This window comes from Ammodytes marinus (genome assembly GCF_949987685.1).
Source record: "Ammodytes marinus genome assembly, chromosome: 19".
NCBI classification, from domain to species: domain Eukaryota; kingdom Metazoa; phylum Chordata; class Actinopteri; order Uranoscopiformes; family Ammodytidae; genus Ammodytes; species Ammodytes marinus.
Genome location: NC_137223.1, coordinates 737,501 through 760,625, shown reverse-complemented (window position 1 = coordinate 760,625; position 23,125 = coordinate 737,501). Strand labels below are relative to the sequence as shown.

At 43.2% G+C, this 23,125-nt stretch overlaps 1 protein-coding gene across 3 annotated transcripts in view; it reads right to left on the bottom strand.

The window, feature by feature from the left end:
- sash1a (SAM and SH3 domain containing 1a) overlaps positions 1-23,125 on the bottom strand; it is a 183,861-nt gene that overhangs the window by 50,817 nt on the left and 109,919 nt on the right. For 2 of the 3 annotated variants that reach the window (XM_080048309.1, XM_080048310.1), the window contains exon 2: positions 2,488-2,616. In XM_080048309.1, coding sequence (XP_079904435.1) covers positions 2,488-2,616 — 129 coding nt within the window. Of the gene's footprint in view, positions 1-2,487; positions 2,617-11,328; positions 11,932-23,125 lie in introns of those variants that run through there. The other variant, XM_080048311.1, reaches the window with a different exon arrangement.

Below are 23,125 nucleotides of genomic sequence, written 5' to 3'. Positions count from 1 at the left end.
TGAAGATTAGCAAAGGTCAAAGCTAAGGTGACCTTTGGCCCGTAAGTCTCATGCCTCCTGACCAAAGCAGATTTGAGAGTGACTTATAGGGCGCTTTCACAACTCACAGTCTGCATATAGTTTGCCTCCTTGGTTGGCACGTGATGCAATAATGATACATTATGACCTTCATTGTCCCAAACAGTTCCACTATGGGGGCAATGAGATGATTCAAGTCACAAAAATAGAAAATAACTGACCTTATGATGAAATAAAAGACAATGACAATGGTGAGAGAGTGGGAGTGGGGTCTCATTGAGGCACCATTGCATCAGCCACCATCCTGTACCCTTTAACAAGTGACAGGTCTTTCCCCCAAAGGCCATGTCCCTCAGGAGAGCCACTTGATAAATGTATCCCCCCATTGACGTGCCTCTTGGACACTGTGACCTTTTCTCTGGCCCGTCTGCATTACGTTGGCTCGCAGCCACTGTTATCTGGACACACTTCACCAGATACAATGAGCCCCTTCGCTAATACTCTCAATCAGTCTACTCTGCTGGGCCTATTCTCAGTTCATTTTGGTCCCTGGAGCTAGTTTTTTTTTTCTCCTGGCCTCCTCTTGTGTATTGCCTATCACAATGTTTCACAGATACTGTGACAGCCTTGGAGTCTATGACCCATCCCAGCAGTGGGAAAATGAAGCTGGAAAGAGAGTTGGCCATACTCTTAAGGAACCATTTTGTTGTAACAATAATACAATATGAGAAAATAAATAAGAATTGTGTTTTAACCTTCTCTCTACAATGGTAGGTACAGAACAATTCTGCTCTAGGACTTGAATATTGCCCCAAACCTCATTTTTAGAAAAGGACTGAACTGAAAAGGCAAGGCGAAGTTCAATCCATACAGCGTGGGTGGATCCTGTGCTTTTGAGAAGGTGTTTTCTGACCCATATTCCTTTGTGTTTTTCCTATCCTCCTCTTCTTCCATATGTTTTGGTGCCAAACTTGTCAGAGTGGCAGGACAGCTGCAGGCTCTCACATTCGCCTCATCCTCTGTTCACTTCCTTATCCTTGGCTATCCTGTACTAGGCTTCAGGCCCAGTCTGCCCATTTTGCCTCTCTTCTTACACACAGATGACACCTTACCAAATGATATTAAGTCCAGGGATCATGTTTCATATCACCGTGAAACTCACATGATGGTAAAAATAAAAATGATGGCCAAACAGAGTGAGCACTTAATCTATGTTAGGATGCTAAACTGATTTATTTTATGCTTTCCAAGTCCACTCCTGGTAGCTGTGAGAACAGGGTGTCTGCCTGCAGTTGTGAAGAAAGGAAGTGCACGATAAATCAGCTATCCATCTCTAGCCATATCTGTCTGTCGACCCAACCAAAACCACATGGCCAACTGCAAGCAGCGGAAGGCCTTCTAGTAAACTGGCAAACCAGTAATGACAGACACAAAATATATGAGCAGAGAATATTTGGACAGGGGCTAAAATAAGAAAAAGCGGTAGTAACATGATATCAGCTGAGCTAAATCTGTGGAGGGGGAAACTGACTCATTATTTTGTCAGGCAGTAATGTGTCACTTGTGACACCTAAATGCCTCATTTTATTGGAGTCAGCCATCTTACTTTAAAACGCACAGTACCTGAATGTCGAACAAACTTGCTAGTAGCTATTTTTAATATTCATTTGATTTTTTAATTTAGCAAAGATGACATTTTCTAAGAGTTCAAACTAATTAAATTCCCCATGAATATGTCAAAGCAATTATTAAGTTAGCATAACACTTCACACTTGCTCTTGTATTAGTGGACCAACTGGGTTTGTGTGCCGCACACCATGAGGCCCTCTGTAGCAGCACCAGTAGCATTTTCTTCATACATTTGTGTGCAGCTTGGCAACCAAAAGGGGTGCCCCACTACCCTACATCCTTGTGAAAAGGCCGGGCCCCCCAAAACACCCCCATAGACCACTGTTACATTCACTTGATCTACAGAAGGCAAAGAGCCTTTGGGAAAAGGCTTAATCTTTAGGACACATTCAAGTGTGTTGCGTCGCCACTGTTCCTTGCCAGCTTGTTGGCAAAGATTGTGGAAATTACACTGTGTAAAGCTATGAGGGGGATTCTTAGGGCCATTATTAAAGGATTTACAAAAAAATGAATCATTTGTCCAGAGCAATTTGTAGGCATGCAAACAGAGAAGAGTGCGGGAAATACTGTGGCTGACATCTGCATTTTTACTCAAAGTATGTTGTTTTGCAAGATTGTTTTCCATTTGTATCTGTGTGTGTGTGTGTGTGTGTGTGTGTGTGTGTGTGTGTGTGTGTGTGTGTGTGTGTGTGTGTGTGTGTGTGTGTGTGTGTGTGTGTGTGTGTGTGTGTGTGTGTGTGTGTGTGTGTGTGTGCATGCCTCCATGTGTGCATTTGTGGGTGTGTTTGTGTGCATGTGTTTGCATATGTGTGAGAGGTGTGTGAGTGAGTGAGTGTTTACCATGTCGAGCTCTTGGGAGACTCGTCTCTTGCGTAGCTCCTCCATGCGGTCTCCGACGTCGTTGAAGCAGGTGTTGTAGTACTCAGAATACTCCTGGGCAAGGTCATCTATGTTACCCAGAGAACCATCCTGGAGAGAGAGGGGGGAGAGAGAGGGAATGCTTTAGCCAGGGAACTACAACAACAGCCTGAAGAAAAGGACAGCTCATGATGCCTGTACTCACAAAAACAACTCCCATTTGGACAACTTGAAAGTGAAACAACATAAACAACATTTCTAAACCCCACATTGCCATCTCGAAATGCCGTAATGTATTTTTTTAAATGCAGCTTTTATCACTTGACATCGTTCCACCAGTGCTACAACGAGTAACCATGATGAAGTTAGTACACCGTGTGACAAGCACAAGCTGCTATATTCTGTTTGTTCAACAGAAGATGGAAAAAAATAAAGAATTTGTACGTAGGTGGTGGTACTACCGAAACAGATTTGTGCAGAGTGATGAAACACATGTAAAGGAGGCGAGTTGTTTCCATTCTACAATGTACTCACACACATCCATCCATACAGTAAATAACCTAAAAATACTCCTCAATAAAAGGTCGGCATATTTTGTCCGTTTGTTGATTCTTATCAGGGCCCACTCAGTGAGTTAGTCCTTAAGGCCAGCCATGTTGTGATCCCAGGGGTCTCTTGCCTTTGTCAAGAACTCGTAATCGAGAATGCCCTTTACCTCCTCGGACATTCACCCAACTCCAAACCCAAACATGCTCTTCCGCTTTGCTGTGGTTTAGGTCAGCACAGTTCCTGGCTTTGTGTGGGAGACGTGTTTGAGATTGAGGGAGGAAGCTGTGCTCCAAAACACTAAAGACCTTACCTAACAGAATACTCTGTGGACATAATGTTGAGGACTGGCCTCCAAGTTCGCTTTTGGAAACAATCATAGTGCAGCAGGTTCAAACGTGGGTTCAATGAAACAAGTCAGCAGACACACACTCAACACAAGGGCAATGTCTTGAAGCCATACAGAATATCTATATGGAACATACGTGAAAACAAATGATCAGTTGTCATCCAACTAACTATGCTCCATATTAAAAAAATGTAAACAGGTATAGAGAAATCTCTTTCATACGATGTGGGAGGGAGGACTAACTCCCATCTCTTGCCTTGGTTAAAATGTGGGCCATTCTGGCAGCGATGGCAAACCGTTGAATATTCATCAGTGTTGATCTAATCTGTGCCAGGCAGACAGCTAGCATTGAGTCACTGTGCAGGGTCCGAACAGTCTCTCTCAGTCTCTGTCTTTCTCAACCGGACTCGCTTTCTAGGTGCCAGGCCACAGATGAATGGATCACTTTGAGAGTGAGTGAGTTAGCCACACAGCCACACAACCACACACACACACAAACAGACAAAAACACACAAACACACAGGGCCCCATGCGAATACACATTAGCATGCGAGCACATGCATGCGGGAGATTTCAACAACATTGGACCAAAACAAACTGAGGATGGCCGATGAAATGCAACACAATCTCAGTAGACTCAGTGGTGTTATGAAACGGTTGGTAGTTACTGATTTGTGTGCAGTGCAACAACACGACAGCACTGACAAGACACACGTGTTCTGTCTCAAAAAGAGTCCAGTTTGGCTGGCTGGCTGTGTGATCGTGTCCTCCCACCCTCATTACTTGAGAAATCCTGTTTCTGGCCAGACATATGGTTGGAGATGATTGAGATTCCCCGGTGGGAGCCTTCGCCAAGCAGCAGACACATGTGTGCTGCTTTCCCCCCCATCCATTCCTCACGCTGACTGAAAGCATGCTCTCATTAAAAGAAACCCAAGATAGTTTAATCACCACACACATATGCCACGACTACGCTGATCTATTCGCCCCATACAGGAGACAAGAATGTAGCCTATACGCATGTCTTGAGATTTGCACCAACTCGTGATTGACAAAGGAGCCACGCCATTCGGACAGTGTTAACAGCGATAGATAAGTTGGGTCATGCAAGCATAATTAAATGATCAACCTTGGCGTTTTCCTCTGCCTCCCCCCTCCCCCAACACTCCCAGGGGAACACTGAACTGTGAACCTCAAGTTGTGGAAAACGTAATGCTGCGCATGCTTTTTCTCAGATTGATGTGTGCCTGTAACTGTATCCGTACCATGTGTGTGCAAAGAGTCATGTGTGTGTGTGTGTGCGTGAATAACTGGGATTCCTCCAGTTCTCTAGTGGCATGAGCTCATGCGGCTGCAACACAGCTGACCCCTCAACCCCCCCCCCCCCCCCCCACACACACACACACACACCCTCCTCCACCAGCACCTCGTAAAGTGATACGGCATATGCCGTTATGTATGCATGTCCACTATGAGACAGCATATGGAAACAAGTGTAGGGAGTTTATAAATGCCTTTGGGAGAATCGTGGCGATGCAGGAACACATTAAGAAAAGGTAAACTAGCTCTTTTCTCAGGATGCTAAATGAACTGTCCGTGTCAACATACGAGCGAGAGTTTAGTCCACATTTTAGAGAGAATCTGTCAACGTGGGAGTGTAGGTGGAAGAGCACACGGAGGCATCCCACAGTGGTCCACTCATCCGATTTTTTGAAAAGGGGGGGGGGGTTGGTGGTGGTGGAGAAGGCTGGACAAGGGATGATTTGTGGGATACTGACTGGGGCAGCTGTGAGGTGAGAGCAGGATAAAACATCTGGAGTCTGGGTAGAAAACAAATCTACATCTATGAGAGAGGATGAGTGTTGAGTCCACACAGCTTGTTTTGACCAGGAAAAGTTGAGGGTGACCCTTAAAGTAAGTGACCCTTAAAGGCATTCTCACTGATAAAAATATAATTTAAAATCATTTGAGAGAAGAAATTCAACAGAAATATTCATATAAACTTGGTTTCATGATTGAAGTAGAGACTAATACTTGTTGATGTGATGTAACTGCTTCTCCACCCCTGGACGTGAGAGAAGCCAACTCCCAGTTATGACTCTGAACAAAAGCAGCGAAAGTCATGCGCAAGAAGAAAAAACACCACCCAAGCAAGTATGTGACAGAGAAACAGGGAAAGAGTTTGGGGGGAAAATGTATGCTGCTCTAAAAGACATTATTGAGAAGAACGTTATTGGCTGCCATGTTGCCCCATCATCAAAACACAAGTTGCTGGTATTGCTCCACTGTGGATACATATTCAGTAATGTGTGATATGATTGCTGTGATACTGTCCAAGTGATTTAAACAATATTTTCTCAAAGTCGCTTTGGAATGGAGATGATTTGCATTGATGCCACATGGGAAATAAATCAAAATGTCCTCAGATGTAGTATTCCAATATACATGTATATGGCTCTCTATGTTCACAAAAGGTAGCATGGTGGCTCATATGAGAATGCAACCAGTAAGAACACCCAGTAGCTTCTGCTCACTTAATCAATTAGTCGTGGCATCTCTGGAATTCTTCCTACCACAGAAGTCTCCTCATTCGGCAAGTCAGCAGTCAGAGAGCTGCTTCAGTCCAATCAAGAGGCAAGGTTGTGTTAGTTAGTACTACTCTGTTAAAACCTCTTCATCTTATGTATCCACACTATATATTTTGATAGTTCCCAAAGATTCTGTGAACCTTTTGGCCTTTGCTATAGAATTCTCATAATAACGGACCGATTGCACCACTTTTTATGATGCAATGACATGATACACCACTCCACTCATTCAACAGTACAATCTACCATTCCGGTGTTGGTTAGTTTTTCCTTTTATGGGGTCAATATGATTAACAAGAGTTTTTAGTTTCACAACAGAAACAATTCGGCAAAACAAGCTGTTCTACAATTTAAGATAAACACAAACGCACTACTTATAAAAGGTGTAGTCCTCCTCAGCTGAAGAGACCATTTCTTTGAGACAGAACATTTGAATGGTACATTACTCTTGCAAAATTATTTGAAAATTCCACAGCCAGCATGTGAGGCACTGATAACATTGGTCTCCTTGTGTGTGCTTAGAAATCGATGCCAAGGCGCACAAGTTTATCTCGCAATCAAGTTAAGACACAATTCCTGTTTTCCACATGGTGTTAGAAGTCGCAAAGACTCTCAAAGAAAGTGTTTGTTTATTAAAAAAAACTTGGATAAAAGACATTACAAAAGGCTAAAAGCCATTAGTCCCGGTCCTAATGTTTTTGCTTCATCCTTCGGGCTCACATTCCTCACAGGACCACCATCATGGGGCTCAGTTATGTAGGTGTTGAATGGTGGTCTGCATGCTATTACCCATTGTAATATTGTAAAAGGTTGGCCTCCTAACCCTTACTCTGGGTGAAAGAACAATGACAACAGTTTCCAATAGAGCCATGCATCTGATGTAATGTTACACTATTATCACTTTTATTTGCTTATGAAAGGAACGAGAAATGGAACTTCCCATTAAATGCTTTGTATTGTGTTGTGTTGCATGGTACTAAAGTTTATTCAAAATGTGGACCGATAGATTTGTCCACATTCACCGAGTCTTGGCTACACAATCCTAAACATAACCCACGAGAGATCGCCTGCCAAACACTCCCTGCACAAATCAAAGTGACAGTAAGTAATCCATCCTTTACTCCACCCAGGCCCCAATCCATCCAGATCCCCCAGCGCTTTTTTTACAGCAGTAATACGATATTGCTTCCCAATCATAGAAAGCAGAAAAATTAAGTCAGATACAAGATAGTTGGAAAGAGATAAGTTAAGACAGGCGGGTGAAAAGACTTGAGGGTGCTGCTCATGTGCCGTATTGCATCACCCGACTACAAAAGATCTGAAAAATGTTGGATGTACGGATGTACTCCAGTGGAGAATTCCACAGAACATCCAGGCAATAAAGGTGTGACTAAAGGACGTAGTGTTGGCCATGGGAGCCAATAGGGGAAGACTGTGGAGGAAGATGAGGCCAGGGGCCACAGCCCACTCTGTTTAAGAGGGCTTCCTGAGGATATCCGTGACTTGAGCAGAAGAGTGCTATGCCATCCCAACAGAGGAAACCTGCCAGATCTTTGCATGACCTCATTAATGAGCCCTGTCGGGGAGGGGGGTGAGCCGAGTTGGATTGGCAACAATGAACAACGAAATTAGGCAATGCAAGTGTGTTAGAACAATATTGGCAAAGATATAAAGCGGCCTCGCTAACCACAGCTTGGCAGAGAAGGATTAAAGCATATGCTGCCTCTCTGTATGAAGTGCTATGTGGGAGGAAGCACATAGGGATCACTTCATCCACCCATATGTTTCCCAGACACAATCAATAAGCATGTCTCGAGAGCAGAAACCAATCCTTGGGTTTTAGAGACGAAGCACTGTTTGGTACATTATTTGTCTTTTCAGAGAGGACTACCCACGCTGAGTGATGCACCACACAACTCGGAAAAACAGAAAAGGATTCCCTCCAGGCAAGTGAAATATTTCTGGCAAAACGGGATGAGAACTTTCTTTCACTGAAGAAAAGAGGGAGTAATGGATGACTGTCCGTTAGTGATGGAATCATCCAGACTAGTAGGAGGGAGCACGGTTAGAAGCTTGCCCTGGGTGAAGGCATATCTGACCATCTGTGTCGTGTCTCCCCTCTACATGGTATTGAGAAGTAGGGCAGCTATTCCAGATAAAAGTCAACTCGACAGACTCATAGAAAATTGGCCCAAGGAGGCGCAACAGAGAGAAACTGCTGGAGTGGATTATTACAGAGATCCTTAAAAGTCTGTAGTACAGATGCAGACCTCAAGAAACATCAGACAATCTATTTCGAGGCAGAGTTCTCTGTTTCTGGTCAGGAACTTTTAATGTGGTTCATTTAACAGTCAATAAAGAGATCTGAGAATAAGAAAAACAGCATGTCCCTCGAAGTGGGTTCAGGGACTACAAACTAATCCACATTGAGACATCCACAAATACAGATGAACATCTCTAGCTGGTGCACCATTCTTTCCTGCTTTTGACTCTTAATCAGCTCAAGGGTTATTTACTCTGCTTCAACCACAAATTCATTACTGTCTTTCTAGGGTATTTCTTATTAAACACATTCCACAACAGGCTGGTGTGCATGGTTTACCTCAAAGACAGCCCCCCCCCCCCCCACACACTTCAGGAAAATACTGCAGGCCAAAAGGGGTCTTTAAAAATTACAGTCAAAACAAGATGAAAACTTTTTGGTAAATCACACTATTTTGACGAAATTGTTGCCGTTGGCTGTTTTTTCATGCTTGTCTGCGCTGTCACTTGAGTGTTCACAGTAGCCCCTTTTAGCTTGGCATGTGAGCTGAAACATATAGTAATCAAAGAAAGAGTTTAGAAACCAGCAGATCTTTATCAGGGTAGATGTCTATCTTTACAGTTATGTGGGCCTGTTCTCACGTGTGGGAAGCCAAAACCAAACACTTTAGCAACAGTGAGTTAAGTTCAGGTCAAAAGGCTTGGAGCAAAACCAAATGTTTTTAAAAAGGGCATTCCCATTATATACGCTCCCAAGCAAAACAAAAGCCATTGAAATTCATAGAGCAATTGCTATGTATAGCAGAGCAGATTCGCTTTGATGGACATATGGGACTCATTGTGCTCAGGATATTTATCTAGGGTGCTTTAAGAAAAGGAGCAAGAGCACATTGTTGGGATTGAAAGGGCAATGTGATTTTTATTTAAACTATTGAAGCCAGCCCATATATTGATAAATCAATGTAAATACTCTTTTTTAAAGCAGTGAAAACACAGTCTTGGAAACAAACTCACAAAACCCAGGAATACTGCAAAGAGAGGACACTGGAAACCTTTAAATGAACATCAATTAGGCGTGCAAGCTGCCATCAACTTAAGGTACTCATCACCAAAAAGCCAATTCACTTTACGATAAGAAGAACCAACAAGAAAGTAATCAATTATCATGGTAGTCGACCAGTTGGTTCTAGTATGAATAAGTGACCTGTTGAACTTTTGAAAAGACCCTGGCTGTCAGCAGCAAAGACAGGCCGATCAAGTTTCATAATTCGACACTTCTTATCGACTTTCTAGAAAGATTTTTTATTTTTTTTTAAAGGGAAAATACGACGGCCACAGCTATCCAAGCCTTCCCAAGCCTCGAGAAGTCATGTAAAGTGATACAGTACGTGGTACGGTGGAACAGGACTCCAACAAAAGCAGAGGTCAGAGATTTAGAAATAATATGCGAGTGGGCCATGTGGGCTGGTGGAATGGCTAATGATCAACTTTAGAGAGAGTGCTGCAGAATGATAGTTTGCTACATAAAATTAATGTTACATCTAGTTATTGACCTCCAATGTTGACATGTGTAAAAACAGATATTAATGCATGTATTATGTTCTCAATTATTGGAAAACGGAAAAATGTAAAGGTTGTGTGTGATTGACAAGATTTTCTTATGGGGGAAAATAAGCATGTTGGGTGTTTTGTTTGGTGTGCGCATCCATGTGTGACATTTCAGCTCAAGGGGCAAAAAAAAATGTCAAAGATGAGCAGAGCCTATGGCAGACATTTGCCCTCCAGAGCAATAAATCCTGCTAATAAATTGCCTGGGCCGGGAGCCATGTCTCCCACCCGGTGTCAAGGGGGCAGGACAGCACACACACACACACACACACACACCAAACACACACGGCTGCATTTGCACACCATTCACATCTCCAGTGCCAGACCAAACCCAATTAACACCTCTGTCTTCACACAGACAAGACTGGAAGTGACTTCAACACATTTGGTCAAGCAGATCAATGGGATCCCATGGCCCTGTAAAAATCCAGAATGCTTTGGCGGCCCAAACAAGAGAGCAGTGTGTTGTAGGAGAAATGTGCATTGTTACGATACACAATATCTTTAAAGTCACAAGCATTTTATTTATTATTTTATTCATTCTAGCTGCTGCCATTTTGGCCAGACCTTGCTCGGAAAAGAGGTCATTTGACCTCAAGCAATTTTTCCTGGTTAAATAAAGGTTAAATAAAAAAATATAAAAAAAATAAAAGTGCACAAGCATGTAAAGCCTGGCATGGTAAAAATGTCTCTGTCCAGATGTCTCTGCAAAGAAAACAGAGAATTCAAACTATTTTTGTCATCAAATCAAACTTAGCCAAATATTAATATGGTCCTATAATGATAGCGTCCCCCTTTAGCAGGTAGTTGTAGACCTACTTACAAATCTTACAAAGCATTGCTAAGCATCAGCATCTGCATTTTGTTGGGCACTGTTCCATATCCAGTATACAATACAAACAAAACGCATCTCCCCACATGGAGGCACCAATAAACAAAAAAAAACATAAACTCGAATTGGAGTCGATAGATATTCAAGCAGCAGCAAACCTTCACTGAGTTATTCTAATGTAAACTATGTAGTATGGAAGTAAAGGCCTAGACCAAATGCATTACAGCCACAGAGAACATCAGCACACGCAACTCATAGGTTAAAACGTTCAATTGGTAACATACCATATCCTCATTTGATTCCGAACTGCACTGATATCCGACCGATAGCCTACTCAACAGCATGAATTCGCCTCTTCAGCAGCCCACAATTAAAGCACCTGGAGCCCCCAACACCACACGTGAAGTACAGCTGATGCATTTGAGACTTGGGGCCTATAAGGACGCACTGTGATAGTTGTTTTGATGCGTGATTTGCATGCACACACCATTGGCTACCACGCTATCACCCTATCGGCGAATCAGTGTCAACTTAGAGGATGAGGGTGAAAACTTGCAGAAAGTTGAGGTGAGACTCTATGGTGTCAGTCAATTAAGTGTCACAACCAACACAGCCCCCCACCCCCAAACAACACTTACCAGCATCCCCATAACGTCCGTCCACATTTGGGAGAAACTATCGCCCGACGCAGCCGCAGCAGCAGCGCTTTCTACGGCCTGGGGCTCATCGGAGGTGGCCCCGGTCCCCTGATCACCTTCCATAATAGGCAATGTTAGAATGTCTTGTTGTGTGTGTTCAGTCAGATGAAATGTGTGTTGAATCCAACTCCCCGCAACCGGCAGAGGCCCTCTGATCAACAGCCGTAAACGAGATGTCGCGGTGTTGCCAAGGCTGGTTCCCTCAAGAAAGTCGCCCTTGACACAATACTACCGGTTAAAAGCTCCAACATTGCCCGGCGCGATCCTAACTTCAGTGCGTAAATTGTGCCCCGGCATGTTTACGACACTCCAAACGAATTCCAATGGTTCCAAAACAAAGCAAAAAAGGGGAAAATGTCTCAACAGGTCATTCCTAGCGCGGTGTTCCCCAAACTCAAGAGACCGCAGTGCACGGATCAGTCGTCCCAGGCTCAAACCAAAGCACACACCGGGGGAGAGGGGGAGAGAGAGAAGTTGTTGTCCGAAGAGTGCGAAAAGTTTTTAAAAAAAAAAGTTATTGGGATCCTTCGATGGGTGACATAAAACTATTGAAAAGTAGACGAGCGAGCACACATGAGCTTTTTTTTCTTTCTATTTCAATTGTCGAGTGATAGAACGCCCGGAGCACAGAGGAAAATAGCTCCCAAACACTGACTGACTGCGCCTCCCCCCTCTCTCCACCCGCCGTCCCTCTCTCTCTCTCTCTTCCTCTCCCTCTCTCCCTCGCACACACACACACACACACACACTCCTCCCAACAAAACATTACATAAAATAAAAATCACTTTCCCGTGGAAAAACAATGGCAAGGAATGTACACAAACACACACACACCACTGACAAATCATTAATATTTCAGATTAGCATATGAGAAGACTATATATTTAGAGTTGCCTATCATACAATCCTTTGACATTGAGACTTTTTTGTTTCAACCCTGAACAGGTTTTGTATGAACAAATGTCTGCTGCATATGACTCACTCTGACTTTGCAGGGACCAAGTCTTTCATGTTGATGATTATATGTCCCAATTGGCTCACACATTTTAAATGGTCATTTTATAATCTGTTGCTGCAGTATATAGGCTCAAATTTATATTACAGTACTACAATTAATGTATGGGATTTTTCATTTTTTCTATAACAGCTCAGAAAACTTTTTTTTTTTATCACATGCTGACACGGCTTTCCACCAATACCTCTCTCCAGCCATCACTGAATGGGGAGTGTGAACCAAGCACATTCTCCACACAATTGTATGAAAAACAAAAAGGCTCATGGGAAAAAAAAAACATTTTTAAGAGGGGGTGTGGGGAATGTATACTGTGACCTGTGCCTGGTATCTGAATACACACACACACACACACACACACACACACACACACACACACACACACACACACACACACACACACACACACACACACACACACACACACACACACACACACACACACACACACACACACACACACACACACACACATTTCACAAACAGCAGTTGGCGTATGTGTAATCTTGCCCCTGTGCTGCAGCTCTAATTTGAATACAAGCAGGATAAAGAAGAAAACACATTATGTACAAGCGTGAAATTGACATAGCTATCTGGTCTGATCAGCCTTTTGTCATGCTCCTCCCGCAGCCTATACTCTATTGTAATAAAGAAGGGCACAGACTCTGTATTTCTGCTTGTTATTGTTAAGAAGACAGTTTTTTCTCAGAGTGGCCACAGCTGCCGGGTCCATTGACAGATGCCAGGAGAGGACCAGAGAGATAGCTAGATAGACACAGAGAGAGAGAGAGTGAGATTGAACATTTCTAATCTCCGTACCCCTCCACTCGGCTCCTCTTCCCTGTGGTTTCAAACTCATCTAAGTAAAAATTTAAAAAAACGCTGCTTCATCTGCTGTGTGCCACATCGGCCCACAACAACCACACAAGAAGAGAACACGGATTTAAAAGGTAAGTCAACCCAACCAAAGGGGTAGGGTGGTTGCCTACTGGAGTGCAGGGTCGGTGGTTCGATCCCCCCTCTCCCCCGCCACATGTCAAAGTGTCCCTGGGCAAGACACTGAACCCTCAATTGCTCCCACTAGCGTGCAACCTGCGTGGTAGCTGCTGCTATATGTATGTGTGTGTGAGATTGGGTGAATGTGTACAAAACAATACAAAGCGCTTTGGGTCTGTGAAAAACCAGGGAAAGGCGCTGTATAAGTGGAGTCCATTTACCATTTAACCAAAGGAAAAAGAGAAAAGAGCAGAAATAAACATTAACTTCGCATTCCTTTCCGCAAAATGGCGAATCAGTTACACAATAATCCCCATAGCTACAGTTCCACCTGTATAGTGCAAGGGTGATATGCAGGCCAACAGTGGATCATGAAGGCTACACAACACACCTACACTTTTCATTTACATATTTGAATTGTGGCAGCATAGTCTACATGTGGGTCATTTGTGAATTTTTGTATTCAATATAAAGAAATGTTTATTCTTGAATCAAGACTTGCAGTTACAGGCTATACAGTTGTGCTGGAAACTCTTAGATTGTACAAGGTCAGCAGTGTTTAATGCCTGCATCCGCTTGCGTGCTCCCACTGATAGCCAGCATTTTCCTTTAGCATTGCTAGTATTTTGATGTTCAGTAGGCATGTTTACCATCATAGGATTGCATGCTAGCGTGCTTACAGATATTTGGTTATGAATAGCTCTAAAGAAATTGGGGTATCAAGGTTTTTCTCACTTCATCATCTGGTGCCCATAAATGTCCAAACCGAATTCCACAGCAATTAATGTGATGCTTGTTGAGATATTTCAATGAATAAGGAAAACATGTCACTATCATGGTGTAGGGTGTATCCTCTGGAGACCATAGTTGTTAAGGTAGTGTCCATCCAATAGTTAGAGACTCCAGTCTGGTCCAACTGACGGATGTTGACATCCCTAAAATGATGTCACGAGCTAAACATGGATTTAAAAGTTCATAGTTTGGTTCTAATGCACATAAATCCAAACTTATTCAAGGTGTGTGTGTGTGTGTGTGTGTGTGTGTGTGTGTGTGTGTGTGTGTGTGTGTGTGTGTGTGTGTGTGTGTGTGTGTGTGTGTGTGTGTGTGTGTGTGAAGAGTGACTTTTACGGGCTTTGGATGAGTGGCAGCCGCTCAACGGTATCCTGCTTACAGTCTAAACACACAGAACACCCGCTCACACAAGGCCAGCTTTGTTGGCCGGCGAGTCGACAGACCCGGGGGTCCGCACTGCGCGACCTCCCAACTGTAACCTCAGGGTGACAGCAGCCTGTGTGTGTGTGTGTGTGTGTGTGTGTGTGTGTGTGTGTGTGTGTGTGTGTGTGTGTGTGTCCATACTGCTATTACATCATTGCGCTGTCCTGGTGACCACGTGTGTGTTTTTGGTGCACCTATCCTCCCACTTCTTCCAGCTAAAAAAAAGGGGTGCTGGAAGCCCCTTCGTACACACACATACACAAATACTCTTCCTGCCAATCAAATCCCCCCTTCTCTTGCCCAAATACAAGACAATGTGACCCCACCTGGAGCAACTCAAACAGAGGGGTCAAACTGTTAATGAGGAGAAGTGGAAGCCTGTTGACCTGTTGCACACTCATCAAACATGGCTGGTGTGTGTGTGTGTGTGTGTGTGTGTGTGTGTGTGTGTGTGTGTGTGTGTGTGTGTGTGTGTGTGTGTGTGTGTCAGCTTGCCCCTTTGCTCTTCACACTAACCACTAATCAAGGTGTCATGTTGCCAGACATGAGGAAACCAAAGTAACTTGCTAGCTAGCTCACTCTATGCTAATTGCCAAATTATTGCATGTTAAGAAGTGTCCTCTCCTTTGATCAGCTTTTTGGAAGAAGAAATGTGGTCAGAAATAAGGGAAGGGGGAAAAATGGCGAGTGTCATGACGAGGGTATACGCCTGCAACCAATTTACAGTGTCCATTTAATTTGATCTAAAAATAGGATGAGAGAGGAGCTCAACTTGTTTCGTGGTTTCTCAAAAAATATATGGGGGGGGGGGGGGGGGGGTTCCTCTTTCATGTAAAAAGGCTGATGTCATGAATATAAAATGCTAACATAGGCTACTTTGAACGTCATCTACAAAAGCCTCAGGACTCTATCCTGATGGATGTCAAGAGTTATTTCATCAGCCTTCGTTCATCTCTTCTCCTATCTACCATTCTATCTTTCTTTTTAATCGTTTTATTGCTCTATGCGTTGATCTTCTCAGTGTAGAAAAATCAACCCAGAAATTCTCCAGAGTAGACGGCAGACAGGAGGCATTTATATAAGGCAGTTGTTTAAATTGCCGAATGTTTCAGCCCCCGTGTGTGTGTGTGTGTGTGTGTGTGTGTGTGTGTGTGTGTGTGTGTTTGACTATACCTGCTCAATATAAATCAGTACAGAACAAGCTCCTGTTTTCACCAATTGGCGTCAGAAGCCAGAAGCCTACAGGTGTTGGATTGAGCCCACACACCATCACAGCCATCCACCCTTTAACTGTGTTACATGTCAAAATCTGAAATATCCAGATCATTTTTTAGAGACTCATCATGATAACTTGGAACAGAAACAGAAAGTGAATAGACTAATGGAGTGGCAGCATTGGTTAATGATGGTTTACAGGACTAAGAAGAAATCATTCATAACAGGCCAGGACATGGCACCAAAAAGTCACCCTCTACAGTATAGTTCCCTCTAAAAAAAGGAAAAGAGCATGTGTTTTCTTGCATGTTTCATTACAGATATGACATTGCAGGGGCCACCTTACATCTAACAAGGAATCAACAATCTTCCACAGGCTAGTACTGTGAAATACTTTTTTTTTCTCAAAGGCTCTTGCCTCGGATCACAGCATATCACATAGGAGCATTACAAAACATAAATGTAAGTGAAGATGACTCAGCAGGATAAGCACAAAAGCGGGCGGGTTTCGTGTGTCTAAACACACCTCATAGGGGCGGTTATACAAGGTAAGAGCAGAGAAGGAGAGAATAATAATATAGAAAGATGGAAGATAAAGGTCTGGGAGGAGGGAAGAGAAAGCAAAAGATTACAGGACAGTTTTTGCGGCTGGTTACAGAACAGTAATATCCATTTGAAACTGATAAACGTTAAGGGAAAAACATTTCCTTCTAGATTAATGTGGTCATCAAAATACTATTAATATTTGTGGTTCTTGGAGGTTGTATTGAACACCACACCAAAGATCAAACTCCTCCAATATTTTAGCTCTAACCATGAGTTGTTGGGACTAAAAAGGTGCATGGATATAAGCAGAGGTATGATGCTATACTGAGCCTGATGAGATAAGGGAGAGGGAGATAAAGAATATATAGGAATACAGATGGTGTTGAAGCAAAGCAGGGCTGGACCTCCCCTGATAGTGAGAGTGACCCATGCCTGGAGGTCACTGACCCCCGGGCTTTTAAAATAGACCCCCAGGCTAGGAACCATGTTGGCAGGGCTGATTAACAGCATGGTGGATAGACATCAAGGGCAACCACGCACTAAAGGAATGTTGTATACATATATACCAGCGACCACACACTGACACACACATATAAACTATCTGATTACACACTGATATATGGGGGTAAAATAACTGGTTTACAGCATCCTTTATTCTATCTATCACCTCGTTTCTATAAATCTTTCCTCCTTTGGTCAAATCAACATGTAGGTTGATAACAAAAACCCTAATTGGATTTCATATCTTCAATCCTTATCTTCTTGTCTTGGAGAATAATTGGCATCAAGATTATTTTCCCATCATTCATTCTGCTCGTTCGATGGGTCAAAAGGCCTGACGGTCCCCTGGCATTCTCTCTTTAAACCAATCTGGATGCGAGCATTTCATTCATCTGTGCGTGGTGGGCAAAAATGTGTCTTTATATGTGTATTCCATTACACGTGTGTGTGTGTGTGTGTGTGTGTGTGTGTGCGCGAGATGAGTAAGCGGTCAGGGCCAGCCCCACCGCGCTTTCACATGCCGCTGAGTGTTGTGTGGGAGAGTTATCACACGAGCCCAATTAGCATGACAACTAATTACTGTTTCCTTGCCCCCCCACCTCCCCTCCTCTACCCCCTCCCCCAAGCTAAGCAACATCATTAAATTAAACCAACACACTAGTCTTTCCCGCTGAAAACAAAATGGAGTGGTATGGGAGTGGTAATGAACAAAAAAAATAGGTCTGGTGCTAGCTATTTGCGAGCTGTAGGTATTACATTACATAGGCTTGGGTCAATCACGACACTGGAGTCTTTTGAAGGCACGGGAAAAATGTTAACTTCAAACATCAGCACAGGAATTACCTCTGGGCTAGAGAGTTAGAGAGAGAGAGAGAGAGGGAGAGAGAGAGAGAGACACACACACAGAGAAAGACAGAAAGAGAGAGAGAGAGAGAGAGACAGAAAGAGACAGAGAGAGAGAGAGAGACGAGAGAGAGAGAGAGAGAGAGAGAGACAGAGAGACAGAGAGAGAGAGAGAGACAGAGAGAGACAGAGAGAGAGAGAGAGACAATTGAAAGAGGACACTGAGAAGAACAACAAACGGATAAATCCAAAGAGACGGGAGAGTGCGTGAGACAAGAAGTTGTTTGTAGAACAATACACTTAAGTCTGTCAAGGCTTCTCAAACAGAATATCCAGTGTGCGGTATGTGTTTGCAAAAAACAATCTCTGGATGTGGCGGCAATGTCAAGGAAAGCGTGCTGAATAATGGAATATAACACTACCCAGAATGCAACATAATATCCTGTGAGGGTGACTGACTGTCAACCTGATGCAGGAACTTAGGGCCAAGAAGAAAATAATATGTATAACCCTGCATTCCAATACCCATACTTTCTGCTATTTAGTATGGTAGAAATAATATTTAGGAAATCCCAATTCTTGTGGTCAGATTTAGTATGCTTAAAAATACCTGGATGTCTACTACACAAGATTTTTAGAGTTGAAATCAGCATGCTATTTGGCCGATTTTGACCCACAATCCCATGTGCACCAGAAGTGACGTCACATCCACGGAGCCTCCGTATGAAAAGCAACAGGCAAAATCAAGACGCAATGTTATGATGAAATAAATAAGTAAAAGTATGTCTCAATTGTATGCCAAGTGCATTCTAAGTAGATGCTTTTTAAGGTCAGATGTAGTATGTAGAATAGAAAAAAAGAAAGAGTATGCAATTTGGTACGCAGCCTAAGTGTCAAAGAGATGCAGTGACAATAAAGGAAAGTGGATCAGAAGGGTTGTGCAGGTGTGTAGCCACATGAGCGGCTGACTCCACTCCACCAGACAAAACATTTTCCAACGGAATTTGTTTTGTTGCACGATTCCTACATTCTTCATGTTGCATTCGAGCGAAAGTGACACGGCATTGAAAAGATGTCGGCATGTACTTTCACTGAATAACACATAGAGTTTCTAAATTCTACAGTAAATGATTTGGGAGCCTACCACTGACGCAAGCATTTCCGATTTTTGCAAGAAGTAATCCGTGCATTTATTAACACAGCGGTGTAATCGCAGGTCCCTTTCATGTGCTTTGTGTAGAAAAAAAACAAGAATGTGAAAACAAAGCATATTTCTGCTAAGCCCTGGATTCCCAGATTCTCCACGCAGTGTAAGCCACCGTGGCCACGTGGTCGGCGATTGTGTTACATTACTGTGTGTGTGTGTGTGTGTGTGTGTGTGTGCGTGGGTGATTGTGTGGGTGTGTGAACTGTAATTCCAGGGTGTTTTAATCAGGCGCGACTGCAAAAGGACAGATGTTGTTTTGGATGTTAAGTGAGCTTCCAAAAGGAATGAGCAAAAAGATGGGTGAAACGCCTGAGTCCTTTAAACTGATCACACTGGTGGTTTGAAAGCAGAATGGCCATGGACGGGTAAAATAAACTGCAGCTTTGTTAAAATCTTGTTTACAGCCATGCTTGGAGAAAACAAAATAAAACACACGAACACAGGGCATAAAGAGCATGTTTGTTTGCTTGCTTGCTTGTTTGTTTGTGTGTTTGTATGTGGGAGTGAGTGAGTCCACACAGGTGCTAGACAGTGGAGATGTGTTGGTGTGTGTGTGGATGGAGGTCAGGAGACTGGGCTGCCAGCTGGGTTGCTGTCAGGGTGGCAGTGCCAGGCTGACGGATGATGTCTAGTGTGTGTCATACTTGCGACCCATCAACTGTGTGTGTGTGTGTGTGAGTGTGTGTGTGTGTGTGTGTGTGTTTGTGGGTAATAGAATGCTGCACTAGATGTACTGTACTGTAGCGGTTCCACAATAAGGACAGGGGCATGCGAGTGTTCCACAAGCAACCATTTTCTCAATAGTGAACAGAACAAGTCCTAAACCAACAAGAAAGCGGACTGTTACGTAGCTGGAATTGAACTTGTAAATATGTGAAAAGTATGTAATGTTTTGAACTGGTATACTTTTAGCACAGCATTCTATTTTAAAGTAATCTATTATATATATAGTATATCTCATTTTGACAAATATGTGCACTATTATACCTAAAATTCCCTGTTTTCCACTGCTTCAGTAATTGTTATGCATATGACAAATAGGGAACCTTGAACTTTTAGAAATACGTATGTAATGCACCATATCTGTCTAGCCTGGTGAGCACTGGAAATCAAGCTGTGTCAGATAGATTAGACTAGAGTTTTGCCATACAATCTCTGTTTTGTCATTGGTCCCTCTTGCTTATCAGAAGCTTTCCCAAGGGTATGTTTTGTCATCCTTCTGTTCCACTTTTCAAGCCCCCTTTCAAAATGCTCCTTCCTGAGAATGGGGCGGACAAGATTGGTGCATAGTGGTGCCCCCTGCTGTTGTCAAATATACTCACAAACCACAGAGCACTGGCCCTCCTTGCCCAGCAAAGCCCACACATGACACTGGACTGTCTATTAAATCCTCCTTCACATCCTGTTATGTCAAGTCAGACGCTCTGCCATATGTTCTGCCTCTGTGAGCTGCATACAGTAAAAAGTAGGCTCGGCCGCTATGTTATTAATGACCATGTGTGCTGTGAACACACATAATTATCCCCTGCAGATCTCATCCCCAAGCTCAGTTTTATGGTGCTCGTTTCAGGTTTTTTTTATAGAAAACAAACACGCACACAAACACACACACACACACACACACACACACACACACACACACACACACACACACACACACACACACACACACACACACACACACACACACACACACACACACACACACACACACACACACACAGGCATATATAGGGGTAGCTTGGCAATTACCGTACAGATCCAATGCTAACAAGACAGTAGCCTGTGGGGCTTGATAAAGATTTTACTGGTCTGTCTCTGCTTGGTTTCTCTACCTAAACATTCTCACCTGTTGTCCCTGTAAGTAAATGTCTTACACCTCAGAAAGAAGCTGGGATAAGTAATGTTAGTCATACATTTACCTATTTTGGCACTGTCAATGTATGCTTTGCAATGGTCAATTTTTCATCAAAAGCTATAGGAGTATATTTGTATATATTTGTAGTGTGACTGACTCTGACTTATGTGTTAAGCGGTCACCCTGACCAGTGGAGACTAGAAAACAAACAACATTCACTTCCTACAGGAGCAGAGAAAAGACAGAGTGCCTCTTGTGGAGTTTGGTACGGCAAGCGAGACAAATTCCAGCTCTGGAGATTCCACATTATCCCTGCTGGCACACACACAGACACAGACACAGACACAGACACACACACACACACAGACACACACACACACACACACACACACACACACACACACACACACACACACACACACACACACACACACACACACACACACACACACACACACACACACACACACACACACACACACACACACACACACACACACACACACACACACACACACACACACACACACACACACACACACACACACACACAGATATACAGCAGCCGTGCACTCGCTGACACAGAGTAACGAACTGTGCACACACTGCAAATCAAATTCTGAAAAATACCTCAAGTCCACATTTATAATCTTTTCATAAAGAAAAAAATATATACATCACACACAGCGAGTTGTGTAGCATTTACAGCTCCACTTTCCCTTCAGATTTATATCAGCTCGCAGCCAACGCTGACATTCGCTTATGCGTTACACGTTCTAGGAACTTGTTTTCTGGGCCAGCCCCCCTGGCTTTGCTCTGCGGTACCGGGCCTACTGTAATTACTGTCAGCAGTCACACAGCCGTCATATATCTCACACAGCCCTCGACACAGGATCTGTCACACACACTTGGCCATTTGCACATTAGAGGCAAATGAACGGTCATGTTAAAAAAAATACATGCTGACATGCAGAGAAGTCTGACTCACACAGCACTGGATGAATATCAAAACCTCAATACGGAGGGGGATTCAATACAGACATATTATTCCAATCCTAATGCCTTGTGCAGTTAGGAGTAACACCATGTCTGTTGTTGGGGATACTGGGAGAGTATTGGGAAGGGTACAAGATGTAAATAGTTTCCCCATGCTATAATTCAATTGTTAAGAGCCAAAAAGAGAAAAAAATAATTGCACGGATTTTCTGTCTGTTCCACAAACACAACCTCTCCAAATGAAGATACACAGAGTACAAATTAAAACACATAAGTTGCTCAAGACCTTACATAATATTCTTATCACATCAATTTCTTGTCGAAAGAAATAATTCCAACTGTAAACACTCCTTTAATATTTACAATACATTCGCTGTCGTCGGTTTATTCCATTGTTAGAGAGACCGATTCCTTGGCAGGGCCGAAGTAAGCTGCATGGAAATCCATTTTCAGATTTCCTGCCCGACATAAACACAGATGGGGAATTTAAACAGCTGAGGAACAAAAAAAAAGATCTCTTGATAACAATGGATCAGCATTGTTTATTACATTTCGTCCAGTGACAACAAAAAAAGCGAGTTTGAGTTAGGTCTTTGAAAGCAGTTCTGGGTAGCCTACCACCTCAGACTAAACTGTTGACTTTACTTGCACTGTATAACTGTGCTCTGTTCTCCGGATCTGACTGCGGTCTGACAGCCTGTACTGTACGTGGTTTGGGCAGAAGGCATTATATAAGACCTCCCTACTGACATCATCAGTCAACGTCGGTCGAGAGTCCAACCTTGACCACAGCACATTCAGCCCCTTGCATATTTCCTTCCCACTAATTCATTTATTTTTTTATTTTTTGCTTCCTCTCTAGCCCGGCCATGCGTACTGCTTTCTGGCATCATTTTAAGGGACAAGTAGTTTTCCGCATGTACATCTTCGTCAAAGCGTCTTGACAGTTTGATGTTGATATAAACATTGTCCATAACTACCATCATATTGTGTTCACATTCAAAACTATTTGAGGGACACAATCAAAGCTAGTAAACAGCACAAGCGATTGACAGGCAGGACGGCCAATCAGCTACTCTGACAGTATCTTAAAACACACTCATTCACTGCTCTCTGTCTGTCTGTCTGTCTATCTGTATGTATGTCTGTCTGTCTGTCTGTCCGTCCGTCCGTCTGTCTACACGAAAACTCAAACCACACAACACAAAAACAGAGTGCAAGCTCAGCTCAACCACTTTCACAGGAATTTCCCCCCCATTTCAGCCCAGAGGATCCTGCTTACACTGGCAAAATATGAACCCAGTGACAGCATCCAGCTAGCCTGGTCCAACCAGACCATCGTACTTCA